General features: G+C 36.2%; 1 protein-coding gene across 6 annotated transcripts in view; it reads right to left on the reverse strand.

Annotated features, from left to right (window-relative positions):
• GSTCD (glutathione S-transferase C-terminal domain containing) overlaps window positions 1–27,338 on the reverse strand; it is a 76,842-nt gene that overhangs the window by 43,060 nt on the left and 6,444 nt on the right. For 4 of the 6 annotated variants that reach the window (XM_061993368.1, XM_061993362.1, XM_061993363.1 and 1 more), the window contains exons 2-6: window positions 24,185–24,610; window positions 22,150–22,605; window positions 16,573–16,827; window positions 15,812–15,905; window positions 12,029–12,097 (exon numbers count right to left, since the gene is read on the reverse strand). In XM_061993368.1, coding sequence (XP_061849352.1) covers window positions 12,029–12,097; window positions 15,812–15,905; window positions 16,573–16,827; window positions 22,150–22,605; window positions 24,185–24,595 — 1,285 coding nt within the window. In that variant the 5' untranslated portion in view covers window positions 24,596–24,610. Of the gene's footprint in view, window positions 1–12,028; window positions 12,098–15,811; window positions 15,906–16,572; window positions 16,828–22,149; window positions 22,606–24,184; window positions 24,611–26,448; window positions 26,680–27,338 lie in introns of those variants that run through there. The other 2 variants (XM_061993364.1, XM_061993367.1) reach the window with 2 other exon arrangements.

Raw genomic sequence — 27,338 nt, forward strand, 5'->3', positions numbered from 1 at the left:
ACAGTTGGCACCTGAATTATTATATTTGGAGTGGATTTTTTTTTATCGGTCACCCTTGAAAAAACAGTAACGCCATTTGTGGATCAGTGTGCTACCCTGGTAAAGAAAGAAAGATAGAGATGTCAAGCATTTGACATCTCACAGATGTCAAATGCTTGACTCACAGATCATACACCTGCCTTGTACTGAAGAACAGCTCAATTATTTGCTTATGTACTCTACCGCCTTCGAGATACCCTTTGTGGACTTTGTAGGTAAAATATCTTTGACACTACCAGCAAATATGATATTACAAAATAACTGATTTTACCACTTGGACTAGTACAGAAGGTTAGTCATAACCCCTTTCCCACTGCATTAACAGTTTTTGTAGAAGACTCTGGCAAAACTGTAAGGCAGGCATTGCATGGAAGGTGGCAGACTTGTGCATGTTATCAAGAGGGTTCTACACAGAGAATTGAGTTACGAGCGGCCATCCTAGCCCTGCAAATGTTTCTGAAGCAGGACGTAAATATGATCATTGACTCAGCATAGGTAGTTAAGGTCATACAGTGACTCGAGATGGTGTTAGTAAAAGAAATTGATGATAGGAAACGGTTGTATGTTCTTAGCATTATAAGCATTGATTGACAAGCGTTGGTACCCTTTGTTTATCACCTATATTCAGTCATATACTGGTTTACCTGGACTGCTGATGGAAGGGAATGCCCAGGCAGATGTGGTTGTAGCAGCCACACTAGCCTTCCAAAAAGCTCGGGCTTCTCACAGTTTTTTCCACCAAAATGCACAGAGCCTGCAGAAGATATTTGACCTCACTAAATCAACAGGTTTTGGACATCATCTGAGCTTGCTGGGACTGCCAGCAGACTGAGGCTATCCACCCCATCAATGTGGTAAATTCAGGAGGCCTGGCAGACAATGAAATCTGGCAACCAGACATAACACATATGCCATTGTTTAGTCGCCTATGGTGGGTTCATGCAATGGTTGATACGTTTTCTGGGATGATACATGCCACTGCAGCCTCTGGGCAAAAAGATCGTGCACATACAAATTCACTGGTTGAGCTGTTTTGCAAACACGGGGATGCCGAAAGAATAATGGCTTTGGCTACACAGCTCAAAATACAGAACTATTTTTACAGCAATGGGGGATTCAGCATAAGATGGGCATCCCACAGGACAGGAAATGGTCGAACATGCACATGTTATGTTGAAAGTCCTAATTTTAAAACAAAGAAAGGAGAATTCTCTGGCCACACCACATAATCAGACAGCAACGGCTTTATATAAACTGAAATTGTTTTGCCCTGACAGCAGGGGAATGCCATTTCAGCACTACAATGGACTTTAGAGCTCAGCCATGGGTTCTCTATAAGGATCTTGAAGGAGACACGGCCTGGAAAGGGCCAGCAGATCTGCTGGTATGGGGTGGGGGTATGCCTGTGTCTTATCACCCACAGGTCCTTGGTGGATACGGGCAAGAAAAGTTAAGCTACATCATGAGCTGGAAGGATCAACCCTTCAACCCGATACCCCAGATCTCCCAGATGACGATGCGGGAATCAACACGCAGGCAATGGCTTCCTAGGAACTCAGCAACTGCAGCTGTCACTTGGGGAAGTCTGAAGCAACTACAACAGAAAGCAGAGAATATGATGGCACGGGTAGGAGCGATGTCAACACCAGAAAATACCTTTCTTGCTTATCTGGCCCTTATTTCAACCAACTCAGCGGTAAGTATAAGTTTGCTATTTTCGTTTTTGCTGGGAGCAACTGCTTACGCTTATTGGACACTCATCATCGACTCACCGTATTTTGCCCCAGTAAGTTGGTGGGATCCTGATGTACCAATAGCCAGTAATGGAGGACTGGAAGAGCATTGTGATTGAGAACACAAGAGTAATCTCTGTGTTATCCCACTAAAATATAACAACACGAAAAGTGGCACAACACGGGAACTGGTTAAAATGCATATGCAAGAAGCCTTTTCCATCAACCTGCATCAATAAGTTACAGAATTACATGATTCGTTACAGCACAAATTGGTTGAGACTTGGAAGTTAATGCACGATAACGTCATGAAAGAGTTAGGTGAAAGTTTATCCTGGCTCAACCCTAAGCACTGGTTTGCAGGTCTGAATCTATGGATGAGGGTTTTGGCAGGCCTGGGATATTTCATTTGTTTTACAGGGCTTGCCATCCTACGATGCATATGGAGCCTCCTGTCCACAGTGCAGAAGGCCAAACCGTGACTGATTGCAACGATTGCCATGGAAATAAAGCTACAAAACAAAAAAGGGGGAAATGTGGGAATAAAGAACTAGTGGTTAGCAAAACCTTCTTCAGATTAGAAGAATGATTGTGGACAAATGAGGCAACATTACGGAAGTGTGAGAAGCAGCAGGTTGGAACACCAACTGCCAAGCACATGAGCAAGTGAGCGAGAAACAGATAAAATCTGAAGGTTAGAAGAATGCAAGAGTCGAACTGAGATAATGTAATCCTTTGTAATAAATTGGGAGCTTCCATACAGCATAGTAGCATTTGCTCACAGCAGTGCTCCCCTTTCAGCAAACCTGAGTGAGTTTGTTATTCAGCGCGTCACCCTGATCCTGGCTGGTCCAAGACTGGTAGAAATTTAGCTATATTAACATTAAATTTGTCACAACACTTATCTTGTGCAGTAAATCTGGTTCCTCAAGCTTACCTATGTATATTTGGTATCCCAATTATTTTTTAAGTTACTACCTCTGAACAATGATTTAATTAATTACATTCTTGTAGGAGGGAAAGTGAGCTACAAACACCAAATCCCTATTCATATTATGGCAACATACATTTTGAAAACAGGCAACACATACACAAGTAGCTTTTGTTGACAATACAGAAACATAAGAATGATACAGATAGATAAATAATATTTCAAGTAAAATATGCCCAATATGACTATAAAACACAATGGAAATATGAGGCATGATTACAAGTATTATATCTACAAATTGCCTTATTTCTTGCACAAAATAAGCCTGTCAAACACATCAAACAGAGACACGTCAAACAAGAGTGCATTTCTATTTTTTCAGCCTACTATCCCTAATAAAGGAAAGACCGCAGAAAACATGCACTGCAACTGAAAACCAAGATAAGAACTTTGTCTAATTTAGCATTTCTTGATGGAATCACACAGAACAGTTTACACCACTAAGAGGTACCTCGGTCTTTGGAAAGGGATGTCATTTTGTTTCTGATCTGCAAATGGAATATTCAAAAGCATTTAAGCAGATTTAAGAGCACTTCACCAGTCAGACACATAAGAAAATTCCAGGTAGATTGTGCTGATAGAATAACTAAGTCAATACTATCTCAACTGGTCTACTTGCAATACTTCAACGACAAGCAATTTGAACACCAACACAAAGACCAACTCTGAGTTTGACGTTTTAAAGTAACTTCCTGGCACAAACTGGAAAAAAAAAAAGTGTAATATCTCCCATATCTGGATTTTTAGATTAATGTTCCACAACAACAAGGGACAAATCTTATTGCTTCAGATTAGATTTGTCTGATTTAAATATTGTGTTTAATCTCCATTTTTCTACACATGCAAGACAATTCTACAAACAGCCAGTTTTGCTACTTGCCTTTGCTCTTCAATATTTTAAAAGTTTTTAAAGGATGTGAATTCCTTTTGATATTGCTATGGTAAGATGCCAGAAATTTGGCATGAGACATGTGCCAAAAATTAACTTTTCAGAAGCTATTCCAGACCATCTGGAGAAAAAGTATTTCAAGTACAAAATAATTAATACCACCTTCACTAAAACACTAAACATACAGTAGTCTGGCCTTTGCTTTGTGCAATTAAAAGTTTAGAAAGCATCAAACTACTCAGAAGAGATTATGAATCAGTGTTAATAATATTACTCTTTATTTTCTTTCCTTTTTTTAAACACTATTAGCTTTGGGTTTTTTCCCGAAATGTAGCAGTGTTGGATTCCTTCACACTGCTGATTAGAACTTTAAATGTAGAATTGTGATCCAAGAACTCACTTTCAGGAAGAGCTAAAATAAAACTCTTGAACTTATCCAAGGTAGAATTGTATCCATATCAAGTAATATAGTCATGGTTCTTAACATGGAAATCTAAAAATACTGAAAGTGCAAATGGAAACCATAAGTAATTTCAACAGACAAAAAAGAAATATCCTTATCTCATATTTCATCACAACTGATTTATGGATTGAAACAAAATCCGTACCACAAACATGCAACAGATAAAGACTGGGGACGGAAATAGAAGGTACATGCAGGCATTTGTACAATGCTTACCTTTAAGAGTACACAAAATACCTAAGTTTCTAGTAGAAATACCAGATTCAAAGTATGTTTTATATACACAAGCCTTTAATACTATCTAGATGAAATACATTTGATTCATAAAAACCATAAAAAAAGTCAAAAAAGAGATTACAGAAATTCACTAATGCCGCACAACAAACTTGATAGTACCTCAATGATGATACGCTTTTTAAATGACCATGAGGCAGTCCCATCATCACAATGTACAAAACTCTGACATGGCAAAATCAAGTTGTTCAAAACACGTTTGCCTTCATTTCTGAAGGAAACTATCTAGTTTAATAACCATAAAACAAAAGTCAATTTAATTTATTATGACCAGTTATGACTTTACATAAAATCTGGGTAATCACAGATTCTGGCAACAATGGTAGCATTAGAAATAACTCTAAAAATAGAAAATAATTACATATGTTAAAACACTAAATAAGAGTTGAACAGAGTTTCAGTAATCCTGTGAAGGAAGAAACTGTGAACCAAGAATACAAGTTAAGTTATTTTCACAAATAATCTACAAATAATCTAATGGGTTCTCCAAAGATGATTACAAAAAAGATAATGTAAGTAATCTACGAAGTATTTCAACTTCCAGCAAATCCTCTCTTCCTTCCCTCTCAAATCACTTGCAAATAATATTTTTGAAGAACCTATCCCCAGAACAAAAAAAATGAGTGAATGACAGTGAACCTGATTGAGAACAATATATAATTTCTTTCAATATGTTTACAGTAATTTGTTACCAAGGAAGACACACACTTAGGCTCAGTTTCAGTCATTCCCTAGGTTGCAGTCTATTCTATGCTCAAACACATAAACTATAACTTCCTTCTCATGTTTAGTTAATCTTCTGATCTCAAGTTCCGACTGATTTCCCAGTGCCCACATTTCCTTTTTTGAAAGCAAAAGTACACCAGGAAGAGAAGTGATGAGAGGTTCAAATAAGAAAGATAACCTTTTTTTCCCCTTGTTTCTGGGTAATATTTTCAAATGTTTCCATAGGCTAGGCAGCTCTCTCACATTCTGACTACTGCCCTTCCCACCTAATGAAGAAGATCACATATTCTCCTGTGCTTTGAGTGATGCTACAAAAAATTACTGGTTAGCTCATTAAAAGTCTCCTATTTTTATCCTTTCTTTTGCCTAATTTTTTCTTCTACCATATCAAACAAGTTATTCTTTTCTCTGAATTCCAGCCATAACTTAGCTTTTGATGTTATTATCCTTTTCATTTACTAAAATGTTGGCCCTTGAACTATGACACAATTTACTGATCAATTAATAAAAATCATTTAAAAATCAGTTGCACAAATCTTACCATGTTGCTAGATATGTGCCAGGAAAAAAATCCTATAAATTTCCACTGAGCTCCTAAGTCTCTAAATATCTTCCCAGCACTCTACTTTATCTCAAAGAATCTGAAACTCCAGCCAAAGTAGAGCTGGTCAATGTTCCCCTTCTATCATTCCCTGCTCAGCTCTTACCTCTTTTCTTATGCCTGAAAACATTCAAGGCAGAAGACATCACTCTGCTACATGTTTATACAGTACCTAACACAATAGACTTAGCAATCATTGCTTTTAGGTCCTACTCCAACAAAACAAACACGTCAACTGCTAAAACATCAACTCTAATTTACAGAAAAAAAAAAGTAAAACAACTTTTCCAACAGGTCGTATCAAATTTTGGGATTAGAGGTATTGAGCTGAGAACTGCCATATAAATTGCATCTTTCTTTTGGATAAGGCCTCAGTCGCAGGGCACAACTTCATCCACTGAGGTACAGTTTCTTATCAAAACAGGTTTTGCTGCCCTCCTGTGGCCTGTGAGGATTTTAAGCTCCAAAATTCAAACCTTCCCCAACGCATTGGCAAAACAGCTAAGAAAACCTGATGCTGCTGAACCAGGTCACGCTTTTGCCTTGAAAGACAGATTGCACAGCTTCACATCACACTTTGAAGAAAGTAAAAAAGCAAAAAATAATGTCACAAAGGTAACAAAGGTCTCCCGATGTCTCTGCTTGAAAGGAATGCTTAAGCTTTGTAGCAGAAATACAGATATCAGTAATGCTCACTTAACAATTGAGCTGATAAATTTAAAACTCCTCTGTCCCTCAGTTGCAATGTGTAGAAAACAATAATGTAAGTGACTTATAAAAATACACAAAGGGAAGAAAGGAACTTTAAATCCTTGTGTTGATTATACTACCTCAGCTCAGGAGGGACAGAGAACTTCTGGAGAGAGTCCAGCACAGGGCCACCAAGATGATCAGGGGACTGGAACATCTTTCATATGAGGAAAGGCTGTGGGATCTGAGGCTGTTTAGTCTAGAGAAGAGGAGGCTGAGGGGAGATCTTATTAAGGGTGGGTGTCAGGAGGTTGGGACATCCCTTTTTTCTATAGTAGCTAGCAGCAGGACAAAGGGTAACGGGATGAAGCTGAAACACAAAAAGTTCTATTTAAATATAAGAAAGAAACTATTTCACTGTGAGGGTGAGGGAGCAGTGGAACAGGCTGCCCAGGGGGGTTGTGGAGTCTCCTTCCTTGGAGGTCTTCAAGACCCACCTGGACATGTTCCTATGTGACCTGATCTAGGTTGACCTGCTTCTGCAGGGGAGTTGGACTTGATATATAAAGGTCCCTTCCAACCCCAGCATTCTAGGATTCTATGAATTATGAATCCTGATACTCTTAGATATGGTAAATGTATGCCATGGAAAATAGCTGAAGGACACAAGCTGTACAATGGTTACATCCTATCGTCAATGTCATTGGGATTTAAGTATAATGAGAAAACTTAGAGGACGATCTTCAAATATGCAGCGACGACGTTTTACATCAAAAAATACCAGAATACTGAAGCAGATTAAATACAATTTTTAAAGACAATGCTGGTTCTAAAAAAGATCAATTTCAACTGTATAGCAACTGGAATAACTAAGCTATTAGTATACTCTGGGAAAAAAAAATGAAGACAATTGTCATCAACATCTTAACTTTTTATCCAATATTGTATTCAGAATCCTTGGAGACAAAGAGAGGTATTAACTCCCCTTCTTCCTAAACCTTTGTAATAAATACAAATATGCTAATGCATATGAAATTCATTACTACAACATTTGAGTAAAATATTTACAGTTAGAACAGATCTTTCAAACAGTGAAATACTGGCCCCAATAAAGTAAAAACAACCTTTTCATTTCCTTCTGTGGAAAACAATTCACATTCCAGTGATATGGACACTTTATTAGAAAACCATGCTGAAAATGAGGTATGTACAGATTTAAAACTAGACAAGGTATAAAAATCAACCTGCCGTAAGTCTGAACACTACATATATTCTGCATGAAAATTCACATCTATTAGTGCAAAAAGCAAAACTTTCAAAATGTTTAGCTCTTCCTCATAGTGGCAGACAAAGTCTATTTTGACCTGTTGAGAGGTAAGCAACAGAAAATAAATGGAATGTGACTACAAAAGCCAGCACACGTACATCTAATTATCTGTTCACATTTTTGCTGAACTTCTGAAACAGGCAGATTCTCTTGACAACTAGTTATCCAGCTGCCACGACAACCTTCTGAGGGTCATCAGTGCATGAATGGTCAGCATCAGTGTAATTTGGACTGAAGAGTATATATAGAATCAATTCTGAAATGGCAGCATTATAAACAGAAATCGCCTCACCTCAATGTCACACCCCCAACCCCACAAAAAAGGTAGTTAAGTGCCTTCTGGTATGTAATTTCCACACAAAACGGAGCAACAAAGGTATCATCACTGTCTTCTCCATGGTGTCACTCTGTACCATAGCATCACTCCTAAGTACACCTTACTGACCATTAAAGGAGATATATTTCTATATGTGCTGACTTCCCCAGAAACACTCTTGATGATGATTTTGAGTCATGTTGAGAAGAAAATACTTTTTTATATTTGAATCACATTAATCATCTGTCACAGATTCTTGCTGGACACTGTCCCAAATCAAAATTGCTAGAATGACTCATCAATCCTTTTTTCCTTAAGAGTAGCCTCATAAAAATGACCTGTACCTCCATGCTATGTAGTACTTAACACAAACTTGTTCTCTAAATCTCTGGCTTAAGAGATAAATTACATAACTTTGGGGGCTCTGCTACCCCATGAACAAGCAACACAGAAATATAAAAGGGGCAAAAAACCAAGTAAACTCTACTACAACGATATTAGAAGGAGAAGAACGACCTAATAGTTTAAATGAAACAAAGACCAGAGTTACTTACCAGGCTAATTATCATGCATTAAAAAATTTCTGAGGAAGACAAGGAAAATTAATTTAACAATCCTGTTAAAAAAAAAAAAATCTGCTAGTCACCTACAAGTTAATGTTTTGGGGTTTTCTGTCCCTCCATATGTGAGAGAACTTCAGAGACAAAACCTCACAGTCTATTAAATAAAACTACTTTGTCTACCTTGGGTAGATCACACACGAATTCTGTCTACACATAGCCATTTTAGGCCAACAACTGTTAAGTGCAAACACTCGTAACTTGCAAACACTGATTAATCAAGAACATGCTTCAATTCAGCTGTCAGAACTAAGACTACTGTGAATTTACAAAAAACAAATTGTAAAGAATCGCCTTTGGTTCTCAAACCATAAACCTCTAAAACATTTCAACTGGCAAAGTGCAGCATTTAATTTTAAATGTTTGGATATGCTCAGTAAACAAACACAAACCACAAGAAGATTAAAAAAAAGTCTTCCCTGAACTTCATATATTGTACTCAATAAAAGAAAGAGGCCTAATAAACTCATAATTAACAAGGACTTGTGCATTGTAAAACCACACCTCTAGGGATTAAACTTCATACAAAAATGAACTCTTTTTATGGGGGATATTCAATACGAAGGGCTAAAGCTTCAGTAATTCTCTGAGGCTTTACACTTATTCCACAAAAAAAACGACTAAGACAATCACATTGAAAAGTGTCATCTTTATCAGCTGCATGGAAAGTCCATCAATCACCCTCACAATGATAATTTCTTACAGGGTAGGCCAAACACCAATCACAATGTGTCCTAACTGAATCAAAATGCAACTGTTAGAACTTGGTATTATTCTTTCTAGTATGATTTTCAGTAAGCAAATGCTGTTTGTTCTTTATAGATTTCCAATATTTCAGAGGCTGTTATGCAAAGCAATTGGATCAAAACATGACTTGAAAATGCAACTTTTGAGTTGCACTACGAGTACAACATAAATGTACTGAAATTGTATTCCTCAAAATGCAGATGCATTGCTTTCAAGAGACATACAAACTCTTTAGTGTTTTAAATCTTTTTTTTCAGTAAAATATTGTACCTAAGAATCCTTATTACATGCTATTTTAACACACTCATATAATAGTTTTGCTTCCTGTTCTCCAAATAGGCATCTAAAAAATACAAAATAAAGCATTCTCTTCCCTTGTTTAGTGTGATAGCCAAAACAATCACAAAAGAAAAATGGAGGGAGAGCACTGTAATAATAGGAACAATGCATATTGCTATAGACAAGTTATCTGGCTTGGTGATATACATAACACAATGCTTCCAGTTACATATAAAATATTTTTTAGCTAAAATTAGTAATTGCATTCAAAATCCCAACAAAACTGTCTTCAGGCTAACTATGCAATGTTATATCCTAGAACAGTCAAAAGATCCAAGGAGGTCAGAAAGAAAATATAAAGTTTTGCAAGAATCCTCTTTTTAAGGTGAGCCACGTAAGAGCGAAATTGAGGAAATAAGCTTCCATTTTCTTACAATTACCACCTTAAATACCAATTTTGCATATTCAGGCCATAAGCATTTCCCTTTCTCTTTGTTGCAGAAAATTATTTACTTCTCAAACATTTTTTTTAAGGACATAAGGCAACCTGGCTCCATTGACAATGCAGGTTTTCTAGATCTTGAATTGCAAAATAAAATACAGTCATAAATGTGGTTTAAACTATTTAAATGAGTGCAGCAAAACTATAACATTAAGGAGAAGTTAATGAGAAGCAGCTTTAGTTGAATTTCCCTTGGATTGTTACCCATGTGGCTTGCAGGCAAAGAACTGTCTAATACGGAAAAATCAGTTGAAGAAGAAGGATGAGTTCCTGCTTCAGGATGCTTGAGATACTGAAATAGGCTACAAAACTATTAAACATAATCTTCAAAGTCTTTCAAACGTTATGACAGGCTTGGAAGGGAAATAAAGAACTTTAAAGTGTTTCTTTTAACTCTTTTTGTTTTATAGAATAAATGACTGCCAGGATCTCATTTTAGAAACAGTGCAACAGTGCTGCTTCTGAAGTAAAACACCTAATTTGCATCTCCCAATTAGCAAAAAAATTAAATTTAATAAAATACCAGATTCCCTAAAATAGCTTTGATTTTTAAGCATCACGTATTCTCTCATCCCAGAAAGCATCTCAAGTCTAAAATATTCCAAAGGTAATACCAATATAAAAGCAGTACAAAATAAAATAACTGTGATCTCTCTTCACAAAATAATACTACAGGCAACTTGGATATATTGAATCAATCGTGGTAACAACTTCAAATCAATTAACTCTGCATTCAATAAAGAATTTATTCCACAATTATTACATCAGGTAGTTCTGTTAGCAACTACACGGAACTTTAACATGGACCCAAAGTCACCAACTCTTAAATTGGTTAAAAGATAATTACATCATTTAATACTATTTTCCTTAACATAAAAAAAAAAATATGCAGCAACCATTTAGACATCTGTTATCTCCCATAACATGAAGTTAGAGAATGGTTCATAGTCATTTGGTATAAGGGTAAAACCCAAGAAATCAACATTAAGTTCAAACCACATGGAACCCTGTTGGCAGCCAGGCTTTTCAGAGGTTGATGGATCAAATTAAAAAAAAAAAAAAAGCTCACTGATAGCTCCTTCTATCTTTCATTAAAACTAATTTTGTACATGATAAAATAGGGATGAAAATTTTTCAAAATTTTCTTCTGCCAAGTTAAGAAGTGTCTGTCTTCCCTGTTGAGAAGCCACACTACTGCAAAGCATCTTTTACTTAGTATCAGTTCTGGAAGCTGAAGCTAACACTGATCCTCCAGAATTGTTGTGGTATACCACTACGAACACTTAATCAGTTAATTCCACAGAACTGTAACACTACATTCTCTGTTACTGTTCCAGTCTTAGGTTCTTCAAAGGTACTTAAATTCTGAAGATGTTTTGAAACTAAAAGTGTAATTGTTGTTTTGCTCTTCCTAGTCCATCCAATATGTTTAACAAGCTCTTTCTAAAAACTGCTGTCCTTCGTAACTTACTCTTTTCTGTTAGAATATCTATTTTACAGTTTAATCTCTATCCTGGAGAAATAAAATTATCCTGTGAACTCACAACTTTCCCTTTGACGAGATATCATTTTAACATTCGTAGTATTAGTACTCTGTTAATAATTCTGCTTGATGTAAGCATTTGGTAATTTAGCTTATAGTCAGAATCAGGCAGAAGACAGGTAGAGATGATCATATTGTCTACCTAGTTTTGAAATGTATGAATTGATGAGTTTAAAGAATGTCGCTGATTTAAAGTAACGGAATATGGAGGCGTTTGTTACTAGATTAGAATTTCAGGTCCTGTCCAGATAAAGAATAATACACTTACCAGATGAGGTATGTGGGTAGGAGTAGCTGGGAGAGTTTGGGGGTCCTGAGAAGTCATTTTTCAAACATCCTAGTAAGCAGGTAAATGAATTTTAAAAATAGCCTCATAACTACTTGTACATTTAGTCTTCAAAAGAAAGATCAGAGGTGGACAAAACAGTTGATGCCTTAATTCAAAAGTTATGCAAACTGGAAATCAAGACTGGAGATCACTCTGTACAGTGACATTGGTCAAACCTGATTAACAAGAATAATGGGGAAACTTGTTTTGATTGCGCTAATTGTCAACTGATGAAGGAACTGCAACTCCTGAGCCAGACTGTATTTGTAGTATTTATTCATAAATGAAAAAAAGGTCAAGTTGATGTCTCACAAAAAGCAGATGATGAAATAATCTACTGAAATAAATTTATTTGCATATCTGATTTACAAACACTTTCTCAAAGTATAATGCAAATTTCTTATAAAACGTCCTATGAAATAAGTGTTTATGAACAGAGGAGGAAAGAAAAGTAGCTATGAAGAGAGAGTATGCAGAGTAGCTGCTACTGACACAGTAGTTGGTATTTGCAAAGCACTTACCATGAATTAACTCAGCCCTTGAGACCTGATGTCAGAGGACAAACAAAACTGCTTCGAAACAAACATAAACGGGATCACAGAATTACACACATGGTTGTCCAACTATGAAAATAGTTTTTAGGTCCACATCCCAGTGAATTTTAATTTAGTAGATTCATATGAAGGAAAGCACTCTTGCCTTCCTAACACATTTTAATAATTCCAGTCCAACAAGTGTCATAATTCATTTTTCTTTCTGTCAGAAAAATATTTCTATTAAGTAACCTTGTTATGTGGGACAGCACATTTAACACAAAACCTGGTTTGCAAATAACTAATGCCATAAAGAAAACATGAGGATTAGTTCTATGAGACAATTATGGAACATAAAGATCCTTCTTCTACAGGGTAGTAAGTTTCACTGCCTTTGGGTTTCAATCATGTATTTTTCAAGATGCTAAGACATTGTAACAAACAAGTCCTCTGCAGACACATACCACCAAGAGTCTTTTTTTTTCTTCAGTGAAACACATAAAGATAGAGGGAATTTCCATCTTCCTATATTCTTAATTTGTAAGTAGTTTATTTAAAAATATTTTCAAGATAATGTTCCACTCTTCATCTGGCCATACATATTGTGATGTCAATTCTCAAAGCCACATATTAGATTTAATCATCATTTCTTATCATACTCAAATGGACCAAGATAACTAGTCATCAGAAATTACGTTCAAACAGTTTCCCTCATGTTTTCCCCAGAAAAAAACCCCACAGTAAGAAAAACTTCATCCCTGTGTCACTATTCTTTCCGTAAACCAGACAAGCTCTCTATTTCTAATGTGACTATTCTGTACTCTATATGTACATAAATAACCAAACATAGCACCTCCAGCAAGATTTATATTTGTGCATATATTAAAATACTCATATCAATAAAAGAAAGCCTCTCAAAAATTATAAAATACTGAGGACAAAATACTGAGCTGATACAAACTATTTAGGGAAAGAACACAGCATAAAGGCAACTTCCTAAATATTACATACTGGTATTTCTTGAATTCTGCTTCTCTTGTCTTTTTTTTCCCCCCAAAAGAATTTACAGTATATGAATTACTTTGTGGCTCATAAATCAACATAACTGTTTAAGGGCTAGCCTTATCCATGAACAGTAGATGCTGGGCTTTCCAAATTTTCTCTCATTTTAAAAGCTAAGCATTCTAAAGCTCTAGACACTTTCTCAAAAGTCTCAAGACTCGAATGCAAACAAGTCTAACCATTCTGTAAAGTCATTTAATTTGTCCATCAACTTGCTACTGATCACAAAGTAAGCACAAATCAAACAAACTTGAACAAAGGTTTTCTGTCTTCAGCAAGGCAGGTATACATTGCCTTGCTATGGATTAATGCTTTCTTACACCTGTGTGCTGGACACAAGAGACGTGAAAGGCCGCCCCTTTTTTCTGTACTGCCTTCTTTAAAATTTGCACATGGAAAATTTCACCTTCTCAAGTCAAAAACTTGACTCAAATAATTCAATACTAGGAATCCATCAAATTCTTACAAGAAATAATGATTCATATGAAGCACTTGACATGCTTCATTGAGAGTTGTATTTATAAACAATCCATTAAAAGGTACTTGTTCAGGAAAAATTGGTCCTGTGAATAGAATCAACTACATAGTTAAAGGGCTACATGCCTTCCATTAACTGGAAAGCGCAAGCTACACTTGCAAAATGCATTCATTTATTTTCATCTAGCTTTATTTGCCTACATTTTTTAAACTAACTTGCTCTATCTCAAATTCTTTGCAGGTCCTATCTCCTACTGTGCATGTGCTCCTATCTTTTATTACAGTGGTCTTTCCACATTCACCTGACAGTAAGTCACACTTCAGCTAAGGAGCAGTTTTCTGACCTCCTACAATTCCTTAATATAAGGAAGACATTTTTAAGATGAATAGAGCACTACTCACAAGTCTACAGAATGTAGTTAACTACTTGCTACATTCATTCTGTGAATAGTTTCACACTTTGGAAAAAATAGTATAAATTTGTTCACAGCTAAGCAGTATCTTTGTAAGTAAATATCATTGTATGCACACTGTCAGTCTAGCTGGTAATTTCAGAATGAGATACCACAAATAAAGGGGTTTTCTTTTTAAGTACTTCCTGTTTAACTAAAGTTTTTCAACTCATGAGGAAAGAAGTTTGAGAGACTGTGGGTCTGCTATTTCTCATTCTTCAGTTTCATAGTTGGGTAAACATAAAGAAAAAAAAATGTTTTAAAGAAAAAAAATAGATTCCCATTAAAAAAAACCTACTTTCTCCCTTTTTTTGTTTCACTGTGAACATAATGCTTAATGAAAAAAATGACAGTACCAAAGACTAACACCCCTGTACACCATTTCACATATCAGTCACTGAAGAGCACATACATATTACATATATATTTCTGTATTCTTTAAATCCGAAGCTTTATGCCACCGAGGCTAGACTGACTCCAGTATCTAGATTATCTTATTATACAAAAGAACACAAATCTTTTTCCTCCCTATAGAAAGCAGTTGCCATCTGTGAATTTCTTGCTATCTGGTAGTATGTGTAAGAACTTTCAGAGGAAATTCTCCTGTGTGGTGGAAGACTTATTCAATAGTCACAACAGTGATGAAAAAAACAAATATTGTGATAAATCAGATTTTTCTCTGTAGAACTATAGCTACTAGGCAATAGATTGTCTTGCAATCCAGCAAAGCAAACAACCCCTCCTACAGGGCAGGGAACACTGTCACAAAAGGGAAGACACTCATAAGTAGCAACCAAACTTTGCTAATGAATATTATTTTCATCAGAATAAAATCAGCTGCTGTTGATTTTCGGAGACACGGTCCACTTACAACATTCATGCCAATTATATTAATATAATGTAGTCAGAATTTACCATTCTACATATATAGAAAAGTTGACAAAAGTAGGAAACAGTGGGGAAAAAAAGAGTATGGTTCAGGAATCAAAGTCAAGTTTTTATCCACAGTTTGGTCATCAGTTGATGATGAACTAGGTAGTCAATTCACCATGTGTTCCCAATCAGACTGACTTTTAAAACAGATTTAAAACTGCTTACTTGTTTTACAGAGCTCTGACATACATTGGACAGTGTTATATTTTCCTATGAAACAGTTCAGTAGCTGCCAAATACATAAACACATACACAAAAACCCTTACCTTCTCCAGGACTGACTGCAGATGGTAGATTGGTCCAGTCTAAGGTCCAGTTGGGGCATGGGTGAGGAGAAAACTTTGCTTCAATACCATTTTCCTATGTGAAAGCAGGGGAGGGAAAATTAAGACCCTAATCATTTATCCATTGAGGTTGGCAGCAAAATTCCCACTGAATTTAATTGCATCTGGTCAAATTGTACAATACTTTCAGTCTAACTGAAAATAAGTAGGCAGAAAACTCTGCATTCAAATTATGTTTTTGTCTCATTTTCACAAGAAAGTATTTTCTTTAGGAAATTATGTCAGCCTCTATGAAAAAAATATGGAGAATTATGGAACATGACAGAGAGTTTTCTTTAATAAAACTCATTAGGGTTCCCAAGCGTTCAAAGCTCTAATCCAATACCAAAAACTGAATAAAAACAATAGAATAATGAAGACAGACATAAACCCAATATTTTTTGTCATTTTTTATATAAATATCTTTACAAGGGGAACATAGTATTGCAATTCAAATAAAAAGTTACTTGGATTGTTTAGAATTATTGGTAGGGATTCCATCAGGCCTGTCTTTGCTCAGTTCCTAAATGGATCAAATATCTTAACAGAACAAAAAAATAAAATCACTTCTAAGTCAGTGTATGTGAGACAGAAGATGGGCAATAGGTATTAAAGTGGTCAATGCTGTCAGACTTCTCCACTTCTCCTATTTCAAATCAAGCACAATATTACTACTGAAACAATTCATAAAAAAGTTAAATTACCATTAACTTAGTCATAGTTGGCCTTGGACCACCTATAAAATGACTATCATCATTCTCCTCTTTAAATTCATCAGGAACTGAACAGAAGTCTTGCAGTTGTTCACCTGGAGCAGCCATCAACTCTGGAAGCTGGAGAAGCTCCATATTGCATTTGCCAGCAGCTTTTTTCACTCCAGGTATGTCTTGAACTCTTTGATACCAACTGCATATCAGAGGTAAATTTACCAGATTTTTGCCTTGGCTTTTGCTGGAAACCTAGAAAAATAAAATGGATAAGTTACGTTCTGCTGCAAATTTCTTACTACAAGCCACAGAAAGACATGGACTACAGCAGACAGCTCAGCTCCATGCTGAGCATTCTTACTCACAGTACAACAGTAAGGCGAAATCCCAGGCAGTAAGAGCTCAGGCCTGCTGATGGAATTATCAGTAGGCCATCTACACTTCGGCTGCAATTGCTATTCGCTTAATAGGATGAAAACCTTTACACGACCAATTTTAATCGTAATTGAAGGCCGTAACAGGAAAACACAATTTAAATAATATTCTTAGTTATCTGCCATTTCCTAACAAGGAAATGATTAATTTTGGTTGGTAATCATGAAAAAAAAAAAAACCAACCATCCCAATAAACCACCCAGTAATTTGCAATGAATACTGAACTCTCAACAAGACATTATGGTACCTGAATCCTTTCTTTCCTACAGGCACCCTGCAGCCCTTAAAAGCTCATCCACTGACAGTCATTCTTCTGGCAACTGCAAGCCTCAAAACACCTTGGACTACACGTTAACAGCAAAATAGGCATAGGTTTACATTGTCCCTGTTTTTTATTGAACCTTTTGTACTACATCTGTGAATCCTTTAACTAGCACTGAATCCGAAACTTTTTAAAAGAATAATATATTTACTCAAACATTTTTTAATATTTTAACTTCATATTTTTATAGAAAAATGGTCTAATTCTTTTCTTAAGTATATATTATGGTGAGATCAAGTGGTCTTCAATACAAATTTGAATTTTAAGTATAAGATATAGTAAGAATACAATGCACATATTACAAAAAATGATATCCAAACTCCACGGTTCTATGAAGATCAATTAAATTTAAAAGTGATGCATTTGGTGAACTTAAGCAAATTTTGCTCCAGTTCCAAAATGTTTTTGAAAAAGTGAAGATGATCCTCTTATAGGAGAGGTTGTGTAATCTTCATTCTCAGAGGCACTCAAAACCTGACTGGACACAACCCTGGGTAACTGGCTCTAGTGGACTCTACTCCAAGCAAGGTGGTTAGAAAAGATGATATCCAGAGCTGCTCTCCAACCTCAACTATTCCATGATGCTGTGCCTGCTTTAACCACAAAACTAAAAATCACCATTACAGAAAAAGGCAGAGGCCATGCACAAACTGTGCTCCTCAACATACCTGTCCTTTGTGAGGAAACAGAAATCAGAGCACTTGAAATGACACAAAATTTCAAGCAGCCTTCCTGCATGTTATGTTTATAATGTTCTCAGGGTAATCTCAAGTAAGTAGCAATAGCTAAAGGAGCAAAAAGAGGATAAAGTGTGCAATTTTAGTACCTAATTCAATATCCTAATAGTAACACAGGCAGAAATAGATTAATTCAGTTAAGGAAGAAGCCTTTTGGAAAGCAATTTTAAGAGGCACTGTTACACTTGATAACAAGTATTCTAAATTGTATTTTAAAAAGTGAATAGCAATTTCTCCCAGGTGGAGCACAGTGCTTTTGTTATTCTTCTATTAATTTTAAACAGTTACAACTAACAGAAAGCATAACAAAGCTAGCCTTAGGAAGATAACAGAAATGGAATGAGGTAATAAAAACCACCTCTTCAGCTTCATTATCTTACTTTTGGTAATTATAATTACAATCAGCTAGTCAGGTCTCCTTGTATTCATTGTATGATACTTTCCAGACACATATCCATTGAGGAATTCATTATTATTCACACCCTTAAAGCAAAATAGAAGTGCAACTATAATGATTTTTTTAAAACACAATCCAGGAGGTCCAGTTATGTGAGTGATAAATAACATTGTAATACAGAATGAAACTCTGGCACTTCCATCAACTAGAGTAGTTTCAACCCACTGCATGTAAAGCTTTCAGGTGCAAGTTATCATAATAACTGTAGGAATGAAAGCATAATTGCTTAGAAAATAATCATTCACTAGAGAAGAGAAATAAAGCAACATTATTGCAGAGGTCTTCAAATTTAAGTAAAAATGAAAGTGAAATCCAGTTCTTTAGGACAAACTTTGGTGAGTAGAAACACAGATATACTGCACAATACATAGTTCATAAGTTGCAAACCACCAGGGCTCAAGGGCCACACATGAAAAGCATACACATACAGCTCTCATATGTGCTCACACTACATCTACAGAACTATTTCAATCAGACTGCTGAAATTAATTAAGCCTCTGATTTAAGAAACTTCTCATGTCTAGCACCAGTAGATCAAACATAGAATCATAGAATGGTAGAGGTTGGAAGGGACGTCCAGAAATCCTCTAGTCCAACCCCCCTGCAGAAGCAGGGTCACCTAGATCAGGTCGCATAGAAACATGTCCAGGTGGGTCTTGAAGACCTCCAAGGAAAGAGACTCCACCACCCCTCTGGGCAGCCTGTGCCACTGCTCCCTCACCCGCACAGTGAAATAGTTTTTTCTTATATTTGAGTGGAACGCTTTGTGATCCAGCTTCATCCCATTACCCCTTGTGCTGTTGCTAGCTACTATAAGAAAAAGGGATGTCCCAACGTCCTGACACCCACCATTTAGATATTTGTAAATGTTAATAAGATCTCCCCTCAGCCTCCTCTCCTCTAGACTAAATAGCCCCAGTTCCCGCAGCCTTTCCTCATATGAAAGATGTTCCAGTCCCCTGATCATCTTGGTGGCCCTGTGCTGGACTCTCTCCAGAAGTTCTCTGTCCCTCTTGAGCTGAGGAGCCCAGAACTGGACACAGTACTCCAGATGAGGCCTCACCAGGGCAGAGTAGAGGGGGAACAGAATCTCCCTTGACCTGCTGGCCACACTCTTCTTGATGCATCCCAGCATGCCATTAGCCTTCTTGGCCACAGGGGCACATTGCTGGCTCATGCTTAGTTTACTATTAGGTTATTATATATATAGGTTATTATATAACCAAGACCTTACTGTAAAAAGTTATGCTCTTCTTATTTTTAAAAGGTCTTAGAAAAATAAGGCAACTGAAATACATTAAAGTTTTAAAAATAAACTTTTTCCTTACTAATTTTGTTTAGTTTCATCCGTACAGAAGTTGCTGTTAACCTTCAGTTATCTGATTGGCAAAACAAGCAAACAACGCAGAGATGAATTAATGATCATTTCTGTAAATATAGTTCTTTTAAATTCAAAGTAGTCATATTAATCTACTTCTAGACTCCCATATTTCATACAGAAATCTATAGAGGATGATCTTGGTTAAAGAAGTTACAGATTGGATATTTGTCACATATTAATGTTTGCTAGCAATTATCTTGATTTTAGAGACTGTGTCTCTCAATCTGTCTGACGCCATCTTCTCCAGGAATTCCACTTGTTTTCAAACACCATAAGGCAAACTTGGCAAAACAGCTTGCAAAATCAAAATGCAAACACCAATTTCACTGAGAGCTCTTCCTGGCAACAGACACCAGCTTAGCTATCAATCTCATAGTAAATGCAGAAATATTGGTACTAGGCAAACTAGTTGTATCATTTTATTGTCAGGTGAAATAAAGACACAGATGTCACTTCCTTTATTCCTTCCCATATATACATACTCATAAAATCAAGTACACAGATTGTGCTAAGCAATACTCTCACACAGTCTTGCCATGGAAGTTTTTCCCACTGTAAAACTGCTGTCAACTGCTGAGCCAAAGTCACTTGCACTACTAAGCCCTACCTCTTTACAGACATGAGAAAATGGTAGTGTAAGAAAAGTGGGGTCGGGGTCAGATCACCATGTGATGCCCTGACTGACAGCTGTGTCAGTACTTTTCCTTGGTGAAACTCTTTAAGAGTCTCAAATTTCTTCACATATAGAGCAGGAGACCTTTTAAGATCTCTAAACACAAGATGCAAAATAATCCTACACTCAGCATTAAATTTTGCATATACTCACTATACTCACTGTCTATATTACTTTGCTAGTATACACCACTTTTTCTCACTGTGCTGTGAAAATTTCTTGATGTGCATCATGATGTGCATGAAGATAACTGAAAACAGACTATTGGTGTTTGTCCAGTTTTGCGAACATGCTAGGTTGACTGCAAAGGAGAAGAGAGATAAAGGCATCTTTGAACAGACCACACTAGGCATTTCCAAAATACTTAAGCAACCCAATAGGAAAATATTCAATCCCACCAAAGCAAAGTGTGGACTTTCTATTGGTATGTTGTTGGACCACATAGATAACACAAGATTACATGAGGAAAAAAAAAAAAAAATCAAACCAAAACATTAAGCAGCCAATCTCATAGGACTGCAAGGAGAATATAACTTTTCAGTTACAAAATTCAAGAGCTTCTGGCAGCAAAACTTTTTCCAAGGAACTTCTCCTTTCATTGAATTAAACAAAGGACCTTCCACAGACTGTGGAAAAGTTTACTAACAGCATACTATGAATGACAAAACTACAGATTACTGAAGTTTCAGAGGCTGATAGACATCCCAAACGAGCTGGCTCCCTAGACACAGCATCTCATTTTTGAGCAGGGTCACAGTGAACAGTCCTTGATTGAAGAACAATACAGACTAAGTTTTATAAAAACAAAACTGCACAGAAGAATAAAAGGTTTGCTGATATGCAGGTATTATGCTGTCCTAGGTACCCACCCTTGTCTACATATGTGCAATGAAACTGGCTTCTTTTGTGGGAGGACTTGATAAAAAGCCATGCTAGCTATGTAATACTGTTTCCTCCTAAACAAAAAAAAGTAATTCCTAGGAACTAGAAAAAAAGCAGCAGAGATGATGTAAATGTCAATTTTTTTAAACTCTCATGGGGGGCATGTCTTCCAGTATTTTAAAATTAATATACTATTCTCAACCCTCCCTCCTTTTAAAACTTGCAATTCATGATGGAATAAAAATTCCAAATCCCAAAAAATTCCTCCCAAATGGTCTCATTTTAGTAAGTATCCATGGAGAAATGGTCATAAATTCAGTACATTAAATTCAAGCAAGAAAATAGGTCCTTGTTTACCTACTTCTGCTTTGTGTGTATGTATTGGAATGTACTTGAAGTGTTCATTATAAGTATTTTCATGGAGAAATTTTTGGGCAACTTGCTGCCAAAATACTTCAACCTAATATTGTAACAACTTACAGTGTTAAAGTAATTTTGGTGATCTCGACAATGTCTGGTTTTTGTTTGCACAAAAAAAGAAGACAAATCTGTTTCTGGTTAAGTTCACATCGCAAATGCCACAATATATTTTAAATTAACACATTTTACAACTTTTCAGTTCTTAAAAAACAAAAAAACCCACTCCTCATATAGACTACTTAATATTTGCAGAAATTGTGATCTTACCAAGAACTGATGAATGCATGGCAAAAGTACTACATCTGCCAAAGTAAAATAAAGCCCTTCTGCAAAAACGTGGTCCAAAAGTGGAAGGTCAGAGGTTTTTGTTTTCCTGATGTGAGGGGGCTCCCTGCTTACTGCATCTGATACTTCCTGGACAAGTAGCTTGGAGTATGCTATGTTCAGTTCCAAACTTGGAAGCGGGTGTTCATGAATTTCCACTGTTTTCCCTTCCTGTGTTGCTTCTTCACCAGGCACTGCAGTCTTGGCACCTGCCTTCTGTTGTTGAAGTTTTTGCCTTCGAATTTTGTCATCATTATGTACTCGGACAGGTTCTCCAAGCTTCCTTTCAAGTTGTAAAATGTCAGGAGGAATAGTCTGACAATGCTCAGGAGATGCTGTCAAAAATCCTTCAACAGCCAGGGGTATGTTGATCTCACAAAGTCTGGTCCACTGGCTAACCTGTCAAACAAATTTATGTCATTAATGTCTCTACAGAAGGAGAAAAAAAAAATGCAAGGCACCTTCCTGTCCACTTTAAGCAAAGAAATACCAGCTTTACATAGTGTTTGATAATCTTAGATGCTCAGATATTCTGTACTACTTTTGTAACAGCAGAATTCAGAAGTTAAATCTTATATGTAACAGAATGAACAGCTACTCAGTATAGCATATTTCTGTTCGCTATTATTGACATAAGATTAGGGTAGCTGTGTAACTCATCAGAAGCAAAACTGAGATCAGTTTATACATGCAATCTCTACCAAGTGCCGGTAATAAAACTGGATTACACCAAACAGATTTTGAGTACACTTATTTTAATTAAACGCATTAGTGGCTTTTTAGCATGCAACATCAAAAAATGTCAGTCTAACAGAATAGCACCTTAAAAAATCATTTCTCGGTCTTGTCCTTCTTTTTCTTATTATCTATACTTAAAAGGTTTTAAAACACCTAACACTCTTGTCTTCTCTTATTCATTTTATTCATTTTGTAGCCATTTCAAACATGGATTTTCCAGTAGTTCCAAGAAGATATTAGAACCAGAGGTTTCTGGAGGATGCCAGGTAATTTCTTTATGCTGGTGCTAGATGGACTAACACAGGGATATGTTTCCCCAGATCTACTACTCACCAAAATGGACGAACTGGGTTGCAGGCACAGTAATTAATGGCAACCAGGCATGTAACGATAATGAAATAGTGGAGTTCAGCCTCCTGAAAGGTGGAGGAGGAAAGCAAGGCTAGAGAGATACCCTTCAGATGAGTACACTGGTAAATGGGCTAAGATACTAGCTCAAAGGGTAGTAATGGTTACTGATTCACACTCCTCCTAAAGGTCAGTCGGAAGTGGAGCTCTTTAGGGGTCTTCACTGAGGGCTATCCTACTTCATTATCTCTCCTAATGATCTGGAGGGGGGAGATGGAATATGCTGACATTAGGATAAGTTAAGCAGGGCAGTCAACAAACTCTAAGAAAGAGCTGTCATTCACAGAGGCCCACACAGGCTAGAGACAGGCTTATAGGAACTGACCTGGACTAAGCTCCTGTAATGGCACAGACTAGGGAACAACTACCTGGCCACATAACAGCTCTGCTGAAAGGACCTCAGACATACTGATGAGCATAAGCTAAATATAAGCCAGCAGTAAGCCTTAGCAGTGATGAAGGCTAGCAGTATACAGTGCTATTGAAAGCAAAATTAACAATAAATTAGGTATTTCTTAGTTTACTTCAAACTGCAAGAACTGTGCCTTATATCTCAATGAAACTACACTATTAGATATGAAAAAAAAAAGATCTGACCTATTTTTTTAAAGGTTCTTTTAGTGCTGCTAAAAAGAAGTATCTCTAAAAACAACTATTTTTCATCTTTATGCTAAATGCAGATACTTCTCCATTGAGGAAATTTTATTTCCTAAGCAAATTAAGTTTCTTACTGAAAGAATTTAGTTTACATCACTATCAAGAGTCTACTTCAGTGTACTTAATGCTTACAAAAACCCCTATTACTGTATCTAAGAGAAAGAGATGCACTTACTTCAGCACAAGCTTTTAAGCAGGTCTTCTTAAAGCCTAAGAGTTCCAAAACACCTTTTTTAGATGGATCTGACTCATACGTTTTCTGTATTATATGCCTTAAGACAACAGAAAGACCAGCTCGACAGAACTTGCCATCTTTCACAACAACAGCAGGTAAACAGCAGCTCTGCACAACCACTGGAAGCTGACGTCTGGAGATTAAATGGATCTCAAGATCACCACGAAGGTTTTCTGTCACAAAATGTGCATCTGCATCTTCACCAGTTGGCACTAAGAAAATTTTGAATAATTTGCAGTCACAGTAGGATAGCAAAAACAGGGAAATAGATGTATGAAGAGGAAAGATACTATCTCTGTACTGATGAGAAAAACCCAAATATAAATGTTCTTCAGACACACTATCTTTCATCTTCCTCCTGAGTTCCTGAAAGAAGTAAGAACACAACAAAGAACACAAATTTAGGGAAAGAAAAACCAAGAAAACAGAGGGTTTGAAACAGTGGTCCTTCCACTACCTGCTAAAACTAATTTTAACATTAGACACTAATAAAGACATCCTGCCTAAGTGGATTGTAGGCCCTTCTTGAGAGAAAACAATGCTATCACGTTTACATTATCTTCTCGTATGCAAATCACCTATCAGGAAATGAGTTGTGTAAATTCTTTTTACATTTTAACATGTTTACGTCATTAAACAAAACATACGAAACCAAAAAATTCTTCTTAATTTTTTTCATGTATAAACATTCTGTAGCAAAGCTTTTCTTTTCAAAAATCAATCATCTCCCACAAGATCAATCACATACAATGTAATAAAAAAGTTCCTAAGCACACTGAATTTCCAAACGAACAGCTGCCATCCTGTAACCATTAGAAGGCATATATAATATTCATTTCTGTATTAAAAATTAATCTAGAGCCTGATAAGACACTAACTGAAGGCCAAGAGGACACATAAAAAGAAAAAAATCATTTACTTCAAGAATGCTACATGAACACCTCAATCACAATTTTAAAGCAGTTAAACACAACAATAACATAGCTGAAATTAGTATCTTCTCATTCTATTAAAAATCTATATGCGTTTTCCTTATACTTGGTTGAAAACTACATTTTTCCTATTAACCTATTCCATACCAGTTTAATATAAAATAATGATGCAATAATTTTTCTGCTCCATCACTGAATAAAATTGCCCATTACCTTATAAATCACAACGCCCATTGAAAAGCATTAGACACTAGATGGCACTCTTAAAACAAACATTAGAGAAGAAAGCTTTCTGATAACAAGAAATCTGAATGTTGCTAAGCAAGGTCAGAGTGGGTGTTTATTTATATACATACATACATAAAGCACAAGCGACTTTGGAACATCATCAGCCTTCCAAATAACTGTCCAGATTAATAAGGTTTCTGTACAGTTACATAAATATGATATAATTACTTAAAAAGCAAAACCAGGATTTTATTTTTTTCATGTAAATGCATACATCAAGTCTATTATTTTATATCGTCTATCACTGGGCAAAATCAGTTGTCAGAGGAAATGGAAGAATAAAAGTCCCCCTGACATTAACTAAAGATCATAATAGAGATTGGTTTTCAACCATTACATGACTTTGTCTTAGAAGAAGTGGCTCAGCATAATAGTACTGCTGTTTTTCTTTAACTAATAAACCTGCCACACAAAAAAATAATCCAATACGTAATGAAATGCTTACTTTCCAATAAGCTACTTTATTTGGATAAATCTTGATAGCATGGAAGTTGAGACACATTCAACATCATAAGTATAGCGATGTGGAAGAAATTAGATAGTGAAGGTCCTGTTGAGGAGGTCAGTTCAGAAGTGTTAGACTTACCTGCTAAATCTACAATTACTAGCATTTAAACTCATACCTTTGACTACAGTAGTTCTTTCAGTACTAAATAATACCCTGGCATGCATTTGGAGCATACAATCCCATCTTATCCTGGCCACTCTAGCCACTAAGACATCACCTTACAAATCGTTTCAGAACTAAATTTTCTCTTCTGGTTGACTTTATTGGACATAATCAGCTTTTATGAACATTATCATGCTGTACAGACCTGATAAATATTTTTTTTAATTCTGAAGAGGTTTCTATTTCCAAAGTATGTTACTGTGTAGTTTCTGTCTGTTAATCACCTGTTCTTACAAATTATTCCAAATCCATCACTTGGGACTGCTTAAGTAAAACATTAATCTCTTCATCACACAGGTACTCTCAATACGTACATTGACTCTTGCCTATTTTCATTCAGCATGGCAACTCTGAAGCTCTGTCTCTCCACAAAGGATAATATATCTCTAAAATAAAAATTAAAAATAAATACTTGAATGATGTCCCAACAGAGGTACTACTTAATCAAGCTGCTGATTAGAAGTACATACAAGTCCTGCTATGAAAACTGGTAGATGAAAGGGTGAACATCACCGACGTGAATTCTCCTCCCACCTGTTGAACAAAATTACTACTACCCAGTAGCAATGACTAATATATAGCAGCTGTCAGTCAGTCCCAGAGACAGGAACTGATTGAAAATAATGATTTGTTGGTTATTGGTGTACTCTGTATTGAATCCAGTAAATGTCACAGCTAATGCTATCCTATTAATCCACCTGTCTCCTTGAAGTTTGAAATTTGACTGGAAATTTCTGCAGTCAAATTTAACTATTCTTATCCTCAGGTATACAACTATCACATACAGAAGTTAGAGAAACCAGACAAACCAATACAAGGATCTTGCTGATAAGCAGATCTTGTCCAGAGCTACCTACTCCATTCTCCTGACAGGGTCAGCAAACAGGAATACATGTGCAGCCTACTTCATTTAGCCCATAGTATCTAAACTTAAAGTCACACTCTCAACCATTTTACGTAAGGCTCTGGATTTTTCAGAGGCAAACATATAACCAGGAAAGGTCTGTTGTTCTAAATGCCTTGAAGGCATGCCTCTGGAGGACAGCTAGGCCAGATAGCTTGAGGGTATTTACTAACTTCTTCAAATCTCACAGAAATTTTTTGTAAACATACATCACAATATTGTTAACTATGCCAGAAGACCTACTTATTTTTCTGAACCCAAATGAACTTCTACAAAAACAGAAAGAACGCAAAAACAGTG

The sequence above is a fragment of the Colius striatus genome, chromosome 3, assembly GCF_028858725.1.
Source record: "Colius striatus isolate bColStr4 chromosome 3, bColStr4.1.hap1, whole genome shotgun sequence".
In the NCBI taxonomy this organism is placed as follows: Eukaryota; Metazoa; Chordata; class Aves; order Coliiformes; family Coliidae; genus Colius; species Colius striatus.